Source organism: Streptopelia decaocto (genome assembly GCF_964273445.1).
Source record: "Streptopelia decaocto genome assembly, chromosome: 6".
In the NCBI taxonomy this organism is placed as follows: domain Eukaryota; kingdom Metazoa; phylum Chordata; class Aves; order Columbiformes; family Columbidae; genus Streptopelia; species Streptopelia decaocto.
In genome coordinates this window covers 35,554,731-35,569,475 of record NC_138660.1, presented here as the reverse complement: position 1 = coordinate 35,569,475, position 14,745 = coordinate 35,554,731, and the positions used below count along the sequence as shown (strand labels likewise).

Here is a 14,745-nt window from a genome sequence, read left to right as displayed (position 1 = left end):
CTGTCAGGAGGGAAGGAAATCAGTTAGTGCTCTGTCCTGTGAGGACGGACACTTCTGCTGTGTGCTTTGGGCTGAGGATTGTTGCTAGCCTGTGTAGCTGTTCAGCTTCCTCAGCACAAAGCACACAGCTGTTTTACAGCAGCAAGACTAGGAGATCACTACATGCACTACCACCACAGCCAGAGCATGCAGGCGCATCCCAGTGCTCATCAACGAGAAATCCCGCTGATGTTGTGTGGCACTGAACACTGTGTGTGGATGTGTGAGCTTCAGCGTATGTCCTGTGCTGTGCAGAGTGAGGGTTTGCTGCATCGGTGGCCACCACGCGCTTCTGACCAAGCAGAAGGCTGCACACTACTCTCATCCCCTGAACCCTACAGACCCCACCTATCTGTGCCACAGACCAGACTGGCATTAAGGGAGGGCAGAGAAAGGAGAGTGTACTCACGGTGTTTGTGGCCTGGTGGTACCGCTGTGTAAACTGTGTGTAGGTATGGCCGGCAGAGCCTTCGGGGGCCACCTCCACGCTGGGTCTGCGGCAGTTGTCACAACGCCAGCCCTAAAGAAACAGAATGCGCTGATGCGGATGGCCGAGGGGCTGCCAGCATTCTTATGTGTGGGCACAGCTCCACCAGCACCACTGAGGTTGCTCCAAATTTATACCGCACAGACCCCAGCTCCAAGTACTTAAGCTCTCTTGCTAATTATTTTTTTCTTATATGGGCCTGTTTTTGCCCAACATTAGACACTGTCTGACCTAAAACCCAGAAGTTTTAGGACTGCACTCCAGCACAGCCTTCTCTCTCCATTCCCTGTGTTAAGCGTGCCAAGTCCCTCCTGCTTACCTGCTGTCCTCCGTAACAAGTGCAGGAGCAGATGGCCCCAAAGTACTCCTTCTGCCACTGCTCTCCGACCTGGTACATCTTCCCATCATCGTAGCACGTGGTCTCATCTGTGGAGGGACAGGCAGAGCTCAGTTGCATGGCCTGTGCTTGGCCTGAAGCATTCTCATAGTAGTTTGGTGATGGGAACAGGAGCCTCTGGCCAGTATGCTCTCCCTGTCTGACCAGAGGCTCACAGGCTGGCAGCGGGAACATCAGTCATTTTTATAGCTCTCCAGCCACTTTAAACTAGAACATGAGGGTATATGCCTGACAAGAGCAATGCAGTTTAATTCACAGTGTGAAGTCTGGAAGATCTTCAGGGGACAGGCCCTGCAGAGCACCACTTAGTGCAGTGACATGTCCCTCTTGTGTGGCTCCAGGGCCAAAGGCAGAGAGATGCTGAGTATGCTGTGACCTGAGCTGACAAAAGAGGTTTTTCTTCTTTTTAAGCTTGGGAATGAGTTTTATGCCTTCAGCTCTTGTGAGAACAGATTCAATCTGACACTGAATCAAACATACTGATATTCTGCCTGCCCCATGGCAGGACCTTAATGGGAACATCCCTAAGATGCTGAAACTTCAAGTAAGAGCTCAATCAAGTTGCCATCAGAAGGAGACTTACGAGGTTCGCACTTGAATTCTCCTTTTCCATTTCCAAGGCAGGTACAGCTCATCATCTGGCCATTCTCCCCCTGACGGTCCCACTTCTCCCCAATCTTGTAGTTTACACCATTATCGTGGCACCACTCTGGAGAGGGCAGAGGAACAAGAGAAGCAGGATTTATCCCCCATGTTGCAGCAATGCAGCAGGAGGAGAACAGCTTGGTGTTGTCTCAAGGGCAGGAGAAAGAATCTCTTCAGCTCATGTATGTCCCAAGGAAGAAGTGGGTTCCTGCTGGAAATGGGTCCAACTCCTGCAGCTTTTAAATGCTGAGGACTGTTACAGCTCCAGGAAATGGCTAAAGGCTCTTTTAGGAAAAAAGTAGGATGTGACAAAGAGCAGGGAGGGGGAGAGGAAGGTTGGCTAATAGGAAGAGAGATAAAAGAGAATTTAACAGACATGAGGCAGGGAGAGAAAAATATTTTAAATGCTCTTTTTTGAGCAAATACCCAGCAAAAATGTATTACAGTGATTGCAAAACACAATAGGTAAGCCATGTGTAACAAATGATGAAATACAAATATTAATTCTGTAAAACAAGTGTCTTCCTTGCAGTTTCTCCACTAAGGCTATGCAAATTGCAGACATACTTTCTTTGCTTAGCTTACTCCACAATTTAAAAGCACAATTTAAATTAGTTGGATATGTGTTGTGTTAAGCCACTCAATCACAGACTTTTGTTCCATTCCCTTACATGAAGTTTGATACTCTTCCATGTAGACCACAGTCTTATAAATAATAAAACTTAGTGCCCCGGCAGAGCTTCAAAGAGCAGCTGAGAAAATTAGAAAACTCGTTCCACAAGATGCTTTGTAAAGGTTGTCTGTAATGCAAAACAGACTTGGCACTTGCTGTAATACCAACTGAAATCCACACAAGTTCTGTCTGGCCCACTGCAATGACGTATATAATTAGGAGATGAAGACTCAACCAATTTAAGATTCAAAAGTGTCTTCTTAAATGCCTACCCGAATACTACCATTTAGGCATCTTTCCTATCTCACTTTTACATCTGACAAGGGCAGGGAAAAAAAATCAAACAAGCACTTATCTTTGGTGAAAAAGTCATTATGTATCAGTACAATATTGATTGTTGCTGATGCAGTGAATAGCAACACTACATAAGCTGCACAGCTCAGAAGTAACCAAAGTTTTCCATCACTTATGATGCAAAACACAGATTTGGTTTAAAAGCTTAAGAGCCCATATTCATTTGCATCATGTTTGGATCCAGTTGGTTCTGCCAAACATGCTATTAGTGCTCAGGGAGTTTAGAGACAGGGATGGTCAAAAGCAAGCTACTCACTAGAGGAATCGCATCTGAAATGACCACTGCCAAAGCCTAAACACTGGCACCAGAGTTTAAAGCCAGTTTCAGATAATCGCTCCCACTCCTCGCCAATGGAATAGAAGGAGCCGGTGTAAGTATCAAAGCAGGTATCGTCAGCTGGCTGGTTTGGTCCTTCAGACACTGGAACAAAAACAAAAGGAACAGGAATCACACACAGCAATAGGAACTACTGAAAGACAGAATAATTTTCATTGAATATGTGTTGTTTTTTTTTTTCTTCTTACAATATCCTGGCAGTAATGGAGCTACCCCATGGGCATATACTTGATGGTTCTGTCAGCAGTCCAGACTCCCTGTGATTTATTTTCCATTTGCATGTGTCAGAGCAGTCGAATGATAAAAAAACACCTGATATGAAGGCTATTTTCATTTTGATGTGCCAGGTTTCAAGCAAGTTTTTGCATTTGCTGCTGGAGAGCAACCACCTGACTGAGCCTGTTTTGAAGAGAAATGTCCTGTGCGATGCTGGGAAACAGCAGGAGGTTGGTAGCTGCATGTGCACCTTTTTGGGGACAATTCAGACTCTAGCTCATGGCAGGAGGATGGAAGAAGGAGATCAGACCTTATAGTCATGCTGTTGCATACAGATTTCCACCTTAGGTGTGTACCTTGATTGAAAAGCGGGTGTTCTAGAACTACCAGTTCAGTGTGTGACGATCAAGCTCAAGAGTTAATGCTCTCTGGTCAGTCTGTGGCAAACATAAAGCATCTGGGGTGCTGGAAGAGGAGAAACAGCCTTATTTTCCCAGGGAGGTGGGGGCACTTGGAGGTCTGCATGGAGAAGCCTAATGGGTAGACAACATAAACCCTTCAATCTTCATTTTTTTATTCTCCTATCCTGCCCTCTTCTTCTTCTTGATCTCAAAATACACACAGGAGGGGATGAAGGGAGAGAAAAGGAGTTCTTGACCAGACCCCTGTGCCAGTAAAAGCAAAACCCAGGTCCCACAGGGTGTGTGTGGGCTCTAGGCTTTACAGCTGTGGCAAGTGCTGTCTCTGACCACAAATACTTGTGGTTGGCCACACAGCTTTTAAGCACTGCCTGTTTGTGCTTAATCAGCATCTCTGCAGGCAGCCTGCCCTGCTGATGGGCCTTCAGGATGGTCTAGGGGTGCTGCTAGATAACCAACCCAGAAGCAGTGGCAAATGACTGACAAAGCAGTTACAGTGGCCACTGGCTCCTTCCCATAAGCATGGTGTGTTATTGTGACAGCAGAGCTTCACTGCTGGGCTGGAATCTGCAACACCGGCATGATCCCTGACTTCTTTCAGAACAGTCAATACCAGACCTCCTGGTCTCAGGCACTGACCCAACAGAAGCACATTCTTCACAATTAGACGACAGACCAGAACAGCTCAAGTCACATTATCAGTGTGGCAGTTAGTTATCCAGGATCAGTGGACTTCACAAATCACTTGTCCTAGTGTCCTGCAATGAACTCTCCTTGTCAGGAGAAGTTTCCTTTCTGAACTATTCTCAGGCCTGAGCAGCAGGTAGGTTGTCTTGAGTAAGGGAAATGAGGCAGGAACCACAAAAGGTTCACCTAGACTCCATAAAGCTTTCACTTACCAGTATTGCCAACTGTGACCACCTCCTCCAGCACCTTTTGTCTCCGGTGATCTTTCAGGGCTTCCACTATGATGTTGTAGGTGGCCCCTCTGGTAAGACCAGTGAGCGTAGCACTGGAGGAAGTGCCAGGAACCCTGAACTGCAACAAGAGGCAATGCCAAGTCACCGGAAAGAGAAGAGGGATTATTCCTTAGGTGTCACCCCACTCATAGGAAAGACAGGGTGTTTAGGTTGATTCCTATATCATGATGGAGCCAGCCCATTAGACATTCCGAGAACTTCAGACAGCACCAAGTTAAACTTGACTACTCTGGACCATGGCTCGTGTGTTATTACTGTCATTTCAGGGAAACAAACCAAGGGAGACAAAGGAGAAGGGCTAAGGGTGTCTTTGGTTTGGAGAAGCAGCACCTCAGTCTTCAAAACTCCCAATCACCTCCCTGACTGCCCCCTTCCCTGGTGAAATGTTGATACTGACAGCATTTCAAGGACTTTCTGTTTTAGCAATTTTAGCCCGTAGCCTTCTCCACGAAGAAGAGGAGGGAAGCATTTATCCTGCTCTCAGCAACATGTTAAAAAGACTCTTTAAGAGCTCAGTTACCTGCAGAGTATCTTCATCCTGGCTGACTGGCTGACATGAGATGATGTATTCAGAGCTCTCCAGCAATGGCCTCCAAGAGATGGTTGTCTGAGAAAGAGCTTCTTGACCTGTGGTGTCGTTGTGCCTGGGCCCACGGGAATGAGGGTATGAAGGTTCAACTATGATAGGCACTTGGTACCCAGGGATTTCGATCGCTTCATCTACATTTGGCGGTTGCCGTCTCGACCCCGGCCTAAGGGGAGTTGCTGTGGTGGGTACAGGCCGTCTGTAGCCATGTTCCTCAAAGAAGACTTGTTGACCCTGGTGTCCTATTGTCTGTGGGTGCCCAGACGTGCCTGGAAGTTGGATACCGTTTCCATTGTCATACCTATTGTTTGTCAGGTAAGGGGTCCCCTCGTCAACAGAAGGTACGTCGAGAATGTCGGGTTGGTTGGGGTGGGGTCTGGTAATCAACGTGGGAAGCTCATCTAGCCAAAGAAAGGTTAGAAGCCATAAAGCAAAGCGTGGCAAATTAACAATACAGAAATTTAACAGCTAGAGTGGATGCTGTACCCTACTCCAAGCAAAGATTAGTAGTCATCCCAAGATGCAACACACTTTTTATGACCTTATTGTGATATGAAGGTATTTTCTATCTCTCTGCATATTTATATATTATATAAATATGTGTATATCTTTCATACATAGGCATAAGAAGTGTGTTAGTATGAAATTTTCATACAACTGAGCAACAATTTTGAACACTGCAACCCAAAGAAACCATTGCTGCTTAAATTAAGAAGTAGTGAGATACACAAGAAATGAGATAGACAAGAGATATTCACAGGTTATCAGTTTAAGAAAAATTACTGGTGCACAGTAACAATCTAACTCCTTGATCACATTCAGATATACAGCTGGTATTTTGCTTGCTACAGGTATCTCAGTCTCACACTGCAGAGTGTGTAAAGAGAAATGCAATGGGCAAATGAATGGATTCTGCCTTTGATGCCATCATGTGCTAGATGGAAATACAAGTATTAACCCTAACTTAATTATCACTTAGGTACCCAGGCAAGTATCAAGCACCACACATGTTTTTCTGTTCTTAAGTGTTCAAACACAGCTAAATGTGATTCATGTAACTTCATAATCTTACCTCCTGCATTGTAGACAGAAAAACCTCCTTACAAAGCCTATTTGACTCATGAAAATGTGCGGCTGAATGGTGTGAACAGGATATTTTAAATAATGTTATAATTTCAGTCCTGAGAACGTATTCCCCAAGGGGAAAACATCATGTCCTGCTGGCACACAATGACCCAGAGCTTTGTTTTACCTGTCCTTTTTCTGCCAACCAGTGGTTCGCTCTTTTGATTGTTCTTCACAGCAATGATGTAGATGATGTATTCAGTTCCTGGTTCCAAACCTAGGCGGGGAGCAAGGACACAAAGGAGTCTTAAGTTAAGAGTTGCTTTTCTTTTGTCATTTTGTGTGGGATCTAAAGAAGAATGAGAGGTGGGTATGACTATAGTATGGGTATGCATGTTTTGGATCTGAGGTGTTCAGAACAGTAAAGAGAGTCCAGCCTCCTGCTCCTCAGAATGAGTTTGAAATCTGACACTGCAGACACAAAACATAACAAGTCTTCAGAATGTGTGACTGATGAGGTGCCGGAGTCACGTTTTTTTCCTTGAATGGATGACAGTTGCAGTGGCAATGGAAACAAACGTTTGTGAACTGTTCAAATCTGATGGTTGATCTGATCAGAGAAGTGTATTGTGTTTGTAAGGTAGATGTGCTCAAAGAGTTGCTGTCATTAGAAACAACAGCAAAGTAACAAAACTTTGCCTTTCTCTTAGCTGACCATCAACACATTTTATAATTAGGCCTTCCCCTTCCCTCTTCAAATTTAAGTGTTTCAGGTGAAGAGCTCCCAAATAAAACAGAGACAGGTACCAGTAATAGTAGCCTCAGTGGTGCCAGGCCGAGGACGAGGCAGAACCTCCTTGGCTGGTGAGCCAGGTTTCTCATATCTGATGATGTAGCCTGTGATCTTGGCTCGTGGAGGCTGCCAGGTAATCAGGAGGGAGTTGCTTGTGGTTGTAAGGAAGCGCAGATTAGAAGGAGCATCAATAGCTAGGTGAAAACAGAAGGAAACAAGTCAAATGTGGTAAAAGCAAGCATATTCTTCATCTGCCCTGCATCTTCTGACACCCTTCTCAAATACGATTGCTGTAAGTTACAGTAAATACTATACGTGATCAGATATAGGCAACTTCTGCCTGACCATATGCGGTTATAATGTATTAATATGAACAGAAAAGTCAGCCAAGATCATTACCAGTGGAGGCGTCTATCACTACGGGGGAACTGCGTGCATTCTCATTTAGGGTGTAAAGGTAGATCTTGTAGTCAGTGCCAGGTTGCAAGCCTAAAATAACATTGAAACATAAATGTTAGCTAATCTGAGAAAGCCATCTAAAACATTTTTCATAAGAATGTCTTTCAACGACAACTTCTTGGAGACTAGTCTTTGTGACTCATATTTTTTCCCACCTTTTATTCCTATAGTATTTCTCATCAAGGAAATTTACTAAACAAGAACCCGCTGTAGCTTCTGATATGACCCTGGAAGCTTCTGCACCTGTAGAGGCCCCTTACTTACCAGTGATAGTGTAAGTCCGAACATCAGGGCTGATGGTCCTTTGAATGGGGTTCTGGCCACTTGCTGGGACAGCATCAACTTGGAAGCCAGTGATGGTCTCAGTCTTGGTTCTCCAGGTAATGGTGATGGTTGTCTCGGTGGCATCTGTCACACGGGCCCTGCGAGGGGGACTAACATCTGCACCAGAAAGAAAAGGTCTCATGCCAGTACTGTGGGGATTGCGAATCTTAACAGCTAAGTGTTTGTGAAGGCCTTTGCTGGAGCTTTATACAGAGCCTTGCTTTTGACAGAGAATAGGATCTCAGCCTCTGCATCTAGCAAAGCACTATTGGTCATTTGTGGAAGATCACTACTTACTTTCAAGAGTGGTGACCACCCCCTGGGCTGGTCGGCTGGTCAGAGAGTCCTTCAGGGCATAGACACTCACTTCATACTTGGTTGCCACCTAGAATGGACAAAGTTATACCATGTCATTAGGAGGATCTGGCACAGTGGGAAATACTCCTGCCCTCATTCAGTGTTTCATGGAGCCACATTTCTTGGTCACCGGTAACTGAAATATGAAACCTTAAAATAACTCAATCAGTGAAGGATTGATGGCATAATTCTAATTATTTCCAGCTGTAACGAAAGAGTAGACATGGACCCTGATAAACAATGCTGTTGATAATACTAGTAGTGCACAAGTGCACACCCAGGAGCAGAGGAAATCCTGGAAAAAGCTTATTTGCCATCCCTCATTTTGGAACCTGTACTTCCGAGCTGATTCTTCAGAAAAACCTAATTTACATCCTGTTTTTCCTGGGGTTAATGGATGCCATTTGCTATGATAAGGTGCTCTGGCTATGAAGAAAAGAGAATGGTGGAAGTTACAGCATGGTCTTTTGTCCTTAACTGCATCAGACCAGGAGTTCACTTAGATTAGAATGTTTTTTAAGGCTCCTTTTTGAAAATAATTCAGAAAACTCCTTAAAAACAGATCAGTAGCTTTTTAAGATAGCAGAAACCATAAAAGCAATGATTTCCAGCCTTTTGCACTTCAGGAACTCCTGAAATGTTTCCAGTGGGGAAGATGGCTATATAGCAAATTTAAGCCTACTCACAAAAGACACGCATTTTTCACTTACATTTTGCAGATGTCTTCAAAATAGGCAATAGACTGCCAGAGCTCCCATATCACAGCTTGAAAACCTCTGCATTATGTCACTTTATCTGACCTCTTTTGTGAAATATGAGTAAAAGCATTTTACTGGGTTACTGTTGATTGTGAACCCGATAATTCGCATTTGACTAAAGCATCCAGTCTCTGTGCTAAATGAGGAAGGGTAAAGAATGCAGATTCAGCAGGCCAATTCCTTGCCTTTTACAAACTATGGTAACGAGTAGTTACGGCTGATGGCTGGTCAGACTTCAAACAGAGTCAGACCCTTAGGAGCTATAATGTTCTACTCCAGCTGAGGTTTCTGACCCAGGAATTTGATTTTGCTTTAAGTTCTTCTAACATCTTCTTCCCACAACACAGTCTGCATCACACAAAGAAAGGAGTTACCATTAATCCAGACACAACAGCAGATGTACTGTCCGGTGAAAGGTTGATTTCTTTCATAGGACCAGTCTTTTCTTTGGGGTTCACTCTGACTCTGTAGCCAGTAAGGCGAACATTTGGTGCATTCCAGTTGACGGTAAGACTGGTGGGAGTTACCTGAGTAAACTTCAGGTTTGTTGGAGGTGGAATTGCTGCAAAAATCCAGATTGGCTCATGGTTACTTTAAATAAGACAGTCTTGGACAAAACAATATTATCTCCTGAACATGTGACAGGTTTAGGCCTGAAATACACAGGCAGAAAGTGATGTCTCTTCTGCAAACACAGGCATAAAGCACTGTGGAAGAAGAAAAGGTATTCAGGAGGAGATTCTCAAATCTACAGTAACACTTTTCAGCAGAAATAAGGAGATCTAGATGACTCAACCCTGAAGTTAAGTGAGTAACCACACTTGCTGTGATACAAGGTTGAACACTTTGGGAGGTGCTTCAATCTGTAGCAGGCCAGTCTGTTTTAATTTTTCAGCCTGTCTCTGCTTTTCAACGCACAGCTAATAGCTCAGTCCTGCTTCACTTGCCTATCTCTGTTCATTTCTAAAATACGATGGATGATTTACAAAAGTAGGTAGGAAGTAGGCTCAGGAATTGCGAAGAGAATATAAAATACTGCAAATGCAGGGGGAAAGCATTTTACAGCCACTTACACAAGTGTAAATTACTACACAGAGAGCAAGGCAATGGAAAAGCAGAGCTGTGGTGGCCATAAGGCTCATCACACAAGAGTCTGTTCATGAGCTAACACATCTGATATCTCTAAAAAAAAAAATGTTTGCATAAAAAAGGAGCATGCATTGAAACATTTTCTTGCCTTACTGTTGATAATCCTTAGGCTGTAAACAGAGGAAAGGTACACCTTACCATAGCGCCTGCAATTAGCATGTTGCTGTGAAGTGTTGAAGTTTTCTGATTTTACAGAGTAGAAATACAACATAATTCTCCCTTGTTGCTTTGCTCAGAGCTCAACCTAAAGCCCATGATAGTCAATGTAAAGTCTTGAATGACTTCAGATATGCTTTTGAACAGCCCACAAAGGGTAAGCCACAGAGAGCAGGCTTTAAAAATTACTGTATTTGCATTTCTGGCAGGTAGTCAGCCAGCTGTTTCAATCATCACAACACTTTGTTTCAGCTTAGCATAGTAATTTGTACACTAGGAACCACCATTTTCATTACACCCCTGGAATTACAGTCAACTTCATCCACAAATGAACAGGACACGTCTGGTAATGCTTGAAGTTTTGCAATGGATTCCATATTGCTGGAAGTAATTTTATCTCAAGCAATTAGCTTAATTTTCCTTTTTTACAAAGGAATTTTCAATGTATTCGACATGGGGTTAGATCAGGCTGGCCCGTAAGGGACTGTCCTGAATGGAGCATGTCCTCTTCTTGTGGAGGCGATGTAAGCGCGGGGTGTGGGCATGCACATGGGCTGTAGTGCTCAGGGCAGTGCCAGGGAAGGATCCAGTGGCTCTGCGAGACCTGAGGGTTAAGCAATTTCCCAGCCCTTCCTGCTGATCTTTTGCTCCATCCCACAGCAAGGACCCCAACAGCTGCCCCAACCTCTCTGTTGTTGGTAACCAACTCTGCTTGCAAGTGCCCTGTATCCTAAAGACAAGAGTGTTGTAAGAGTGTGATTCACCATGAATTAGGCTCTGTGACTAAGGACTGGACATCAGTGATCCACTTGAGGACTGAGAGAAGGTTATAAGGGAACATCCATCCTTTCTCAAGACTCTTGCACCTTCAATCCTGATCTTTCCTGCATTTCCTAACGTGCACACAGGCTGACTGGGCTGGCAGCCAGCCCTCCAGTACCAACTAAGCCACCTCTCAAGAGCAATCACATCCCCTTCGTTGCCCCTGCGGCTTCACCGGCGCAGAGCACCAGCTGCACACTTTACCCAACAGGGCAGAAGCCACTGCTGCCACGGCCTGCGGGGTGGTGGAGTTAAAGGTGTACCTGTGGACTGGGTCCCAGTGAGGGGCAGGCTCTCCATGTCATCGTATATGGCAACGATATTGATAGTGTACTCAGAACCTGGCCTGAGGCCATGCAGCTCAGCAGTGTCTTCTTCGCCACCTGGGGCCGGCAATAGCTCATGGATTCCATCCTCAGGGCTTGAGTAGGTCACCCTGTACCTGGTGACTTGCCCCTGCGGGCTTTCCCAAGCAATTTTGATGGAATCAACATCCACCTCAGTGAATGTTAGTCCTTTAGGGCGGTCAATGTCTGTTAGGCAAATTAACGGTAAGAGGTTATGTGATAAAAAGCAGGTTGTGGGTGAGGAAAACAAAAAGCATTTCTATTACATGCAAAGCAGTTTTCAGTTTTGCGTGGGAGAAGGGGTACTTGATTCTCCTCTGTGCTGCACCTTGCACACATGCTTACACCTGGGCAGAGTAAGGCTGAGAGTTCGTGGCTGCCACACAGCAGGAAGGCAATCTTGGCCTTGTTGAAACTAAAACCCCTTTTACACAGCTCTAGCAGCATTAAGCTACCTTAAAGTGGTCAAGAGAAAAAACAGAAATGGGAATTTTAAGACCCATTTCTGCCACCAGAGCCAGTAACTGGTTTCTAGTGCTAAAGGCAGCCAGAGAACGCACCTGGCTTGGTAAGTTTGGATTCATGCTGCATTTGCTTTTCCCTGTTGTAAGCTGTTGTGCAAAGTGCCAGTCCAAGGAGAATCAGTCCCACTATTTTCTTTCATAAATTAATATCCAATTAATATACTTATCAAGGAAGCAAATTACTCGGTATATTATGTTTTAAAATCAGTTAGAAACAAACTTTTCAGCTTTGTATTGAGTGCACAGGGAATATCCACAGGTGCAACTGGGTGATAGGCACACTGTCTAATTAGACCAATTCATTGGATTTTCCTAGCAAGGCGGAAGCTCAGTGCTAGACAGCAAGGGAAGCGAGCCTTGCTCCACACGCGTCTAGTGTGACTACCACAGAGCTATTATATATCCATTTGTTACACAAAATGGGAGGATCCAGCATATTTTTATATCAGATCCAAATTACACTTTTCAATAAGATTTCAACTTTATTTGCCATGTTATATTAGCCCTGAATTTTCTACATTTTCTAGTTGGCAAAGGTGATTTTTGTCCATGAATATATTGGCTTATAATGGAGGCGGACTCTTCCCATCTCTGCAAGGTTACAGAGAAGCTCCCATTATCTTTAGGAGAATTCCACAAGTATTTGGGGCTGAGCTGTGGTTTTGAAAACAAGCTTGAGCAAGGGAATAACATGCACGCAAATTCCTGCCCCAGAGGTGTCCCTGAAAAAGGCACTTTATATCAGAAATATTCCTCTGAGTTCCATGTTCCCTCTTGCCTCCACTCTGTGTCCAGAGCGGTACTGCTGTTTTGTACAGGCAGATAGAGCAATTTGAGGGCTGAGCTGTCCTTTCTTTTGCAGCGCCTCACGCCAAGTTCTTGATATAACTCACGTGGTTTCCTTTACTCCCTTGCACAGGGCAAGTGCTCCTAGGCCCAGTCCAGTCCGCTAACAGTAATCACCAGTAACCACCTTTGCCACCTAGCTCCAGAAGGAACATTGCACATTTTTTCCACTGATTGGCTGAAGGCAAACAAAACCCAAAAAGATTTTGCAGCTTTAGTGAAAGAAAATCAGAAGCGCAGCATTTTGATGGGGTGGGGAATTGCATTTAGCCTGTATTTGAGGGAGAGTGACTCCATTTTTGCCAGCATCTGCAATTTAGGTGCATGGTACTCATCACAGGGCAGACCACCTTGCATTCCCCTGGAGACTGGGCACCTGCCACTTGCTTTCACTGGTGATGTGATACTACACGGTAGATTCAGACATCAAGAGATAACATTTATTTTGTTACCATGAACTGAAATACGTACTGGTGACAGCTGTCTCAACCAAGGGGAGGCTCTCTCCGTTCTGATTCTGAGCGTAGACACTGACCATATACTCAACGGTGGGCTGCAGACCTTCAATAGTGACTTGTGTTTGATCTGGTAGGAGATAACAACATTAGTCCATCTGCGACTGCACAAAGCTGCAGAGAATTGGCCTCTAAGTAACCCTGAATGAAGGGCCTGTATAAGTGATACCATGAATATATGTCATTAAAACGAGACAGGATTGACATATCATTTGTCTTTTGTTTGCACTGTGCTTCTCTGACAGTGCATGACACAGCATCTGCAATTGTTACCTGCTCGAAATCCCCACAGCTAAAAGGGCAGGTTAGCACAGTGGAAAAAAATAAAGCAAGAGCAGACCAGCTTTCAGCATTTTCCCAGATAAGACTGACCATTAACCCAACTGCATGACAAGCATCCTGAGCGCTAATCTCTGCAGATCCCACAAAACCCACTAACAGTGTTCCCAAGAGCAACCCAAGAGCTGACTTGGCAGGTTCTGTGGTAATGCAGTCAAGCCTGCTGAGTATGTGCCTGAGTCCATGCTATGACCAAGGGTCACATTATATGACCTTCAGAAGGATTTCAGAGGAAGTTTTGCTGGATGCTGGAAGATCCAGTTGCATTCCTTTGAAATCCAGGTGTCCCTCAGAGACACTGAGGTTGCTAAGAAAAAACCTTTGCAGCACAGTGGTGTCAAAGAAATGTGAAGCTTGCAGGGTAAAAATTTAGAATCATAGAATAGTTTGGGTTGGAAGGGACCTTCAAAAGTCATCTAGACCAACCCCCTGCAACAAGCAGGGACATCTTCAGCTAGATGAGGTTTGCCCTGTCTTCTCCTGGATGAGAGCCAACTAAAGTCAGCAGCATGGCAAAAAAAAGGTACAAGCAGGAGAAAGTTTGCCTTCGAGTATATGCCTAGTGCCCAATAGCATTGATTCCAGTGGTCACATCTTGCATTCTTTACATATCTGGTGAAGGATGTCTCGTATTCTTACCTGCAGGGACATTTTTAGTTTTTGTGGGCCCATGTCCTTTCTTGGGGACAGCTGTCACTCGATACCCTGTGACTGGGGACGTTGAAGGAAGCCATCTGATGCTGATACTGTTGTCCTGGACATCGGTAACTTGCATCTGGGATGGTGTGTCTATTTCTGGGCAAAAATATTTTTTTCTGAGTATGTTGGTACAGGAAATCCTCCCTCCACAGTTGCCTCCTCGCTAAATTTTATTCTGCTCTTCCTTTTCTAGGCTGTGCTTCTTAGAACAGAAAACACGTGTTGCTATTTATTTGTCCCTCACCCTAGCCCAGAGCAAAAAAGCCTTAACCATGATGTGTGGCTGACTCACCTCATATCAATGTCAGTTGAGGATTTTTATTGTTTTAAAGGCTACTAAACACCTTTATCTGCAGCTACAGCAGAAGTAGGACAAGGCTATATTCAGAGCCAGGAGTGAGACAACAGTCCTGAAGTTAGAAAGTAATGTCTCATCAGGATCATGTAATATGACAGTGC

General features: G+C 44.6%; 1 protein-coding gene across 4 annotated transcripts in view; it reads right to left on the bottom strand.

The window, feature by feature from the left end:
• Positions 1-14,745, bottom strand: part of FN1 (fibronectin 1) — a 53,779-nt gene that overhangs the window by 838 nt on the left and 38,196 nt on the right. For 2 of the 4 annotated variants that reach the window (XM_082055520.1, XM_082055522.1), the window contains 15 exons: positions 14,227-14,382; positions 13,205-13,318; positions 11,280-11,549; positions 9,264-9,451; positions 8,072-8,159; positions 7,715-7,891; positions 7,391-7,480; positions 7,006-7,185; positions 6,386-6,475; positions 5,068-5,534; positions 4,467-4,605; positions 2,852-3,016; positions 1,507-1,632; positions 846-952; positions 449-559 (listed from right to left, as the gene is read on the bottom strand). In XM_082055520.1, the coding sequence (XP_081911646.1) occupies positions 449-559; positions 846-952; positions 1,507-1,632; positions 2,852-3,016; positions 4,467-4,605; positions 5,068-5,534; positions 6,386-6,475; positions 7,006-7,185; positions 7,391-7,480; positions 7,715-7,891; positions 8,072-8,159; positions 9,264-9,451; positions 11,280-11,549; positions 13,205-13,318; positions 14,227-14,382 (2,468 nt within the window). The remainder of the gene's footprint in view (positions 1-448; positions 560-845; positions 953-1,506; positions 1,633-2,851; positions 3,017-4,466; positions 4,606-5,067; positions 5,535-6,385; positions 6,476-7,005; positions 7,186-7,390; positions 7,481-7,714; positions 7,892-8,071; positions 8,160-9,263; positions 9,452-11,279; positions 11,550-13,204; positions 13,319-14,226; positions 14,383-14,745) is intronic. The other 2 variants (XM_082055521.1, XM_082055523.1) reach the window with 1 other exon arrangement.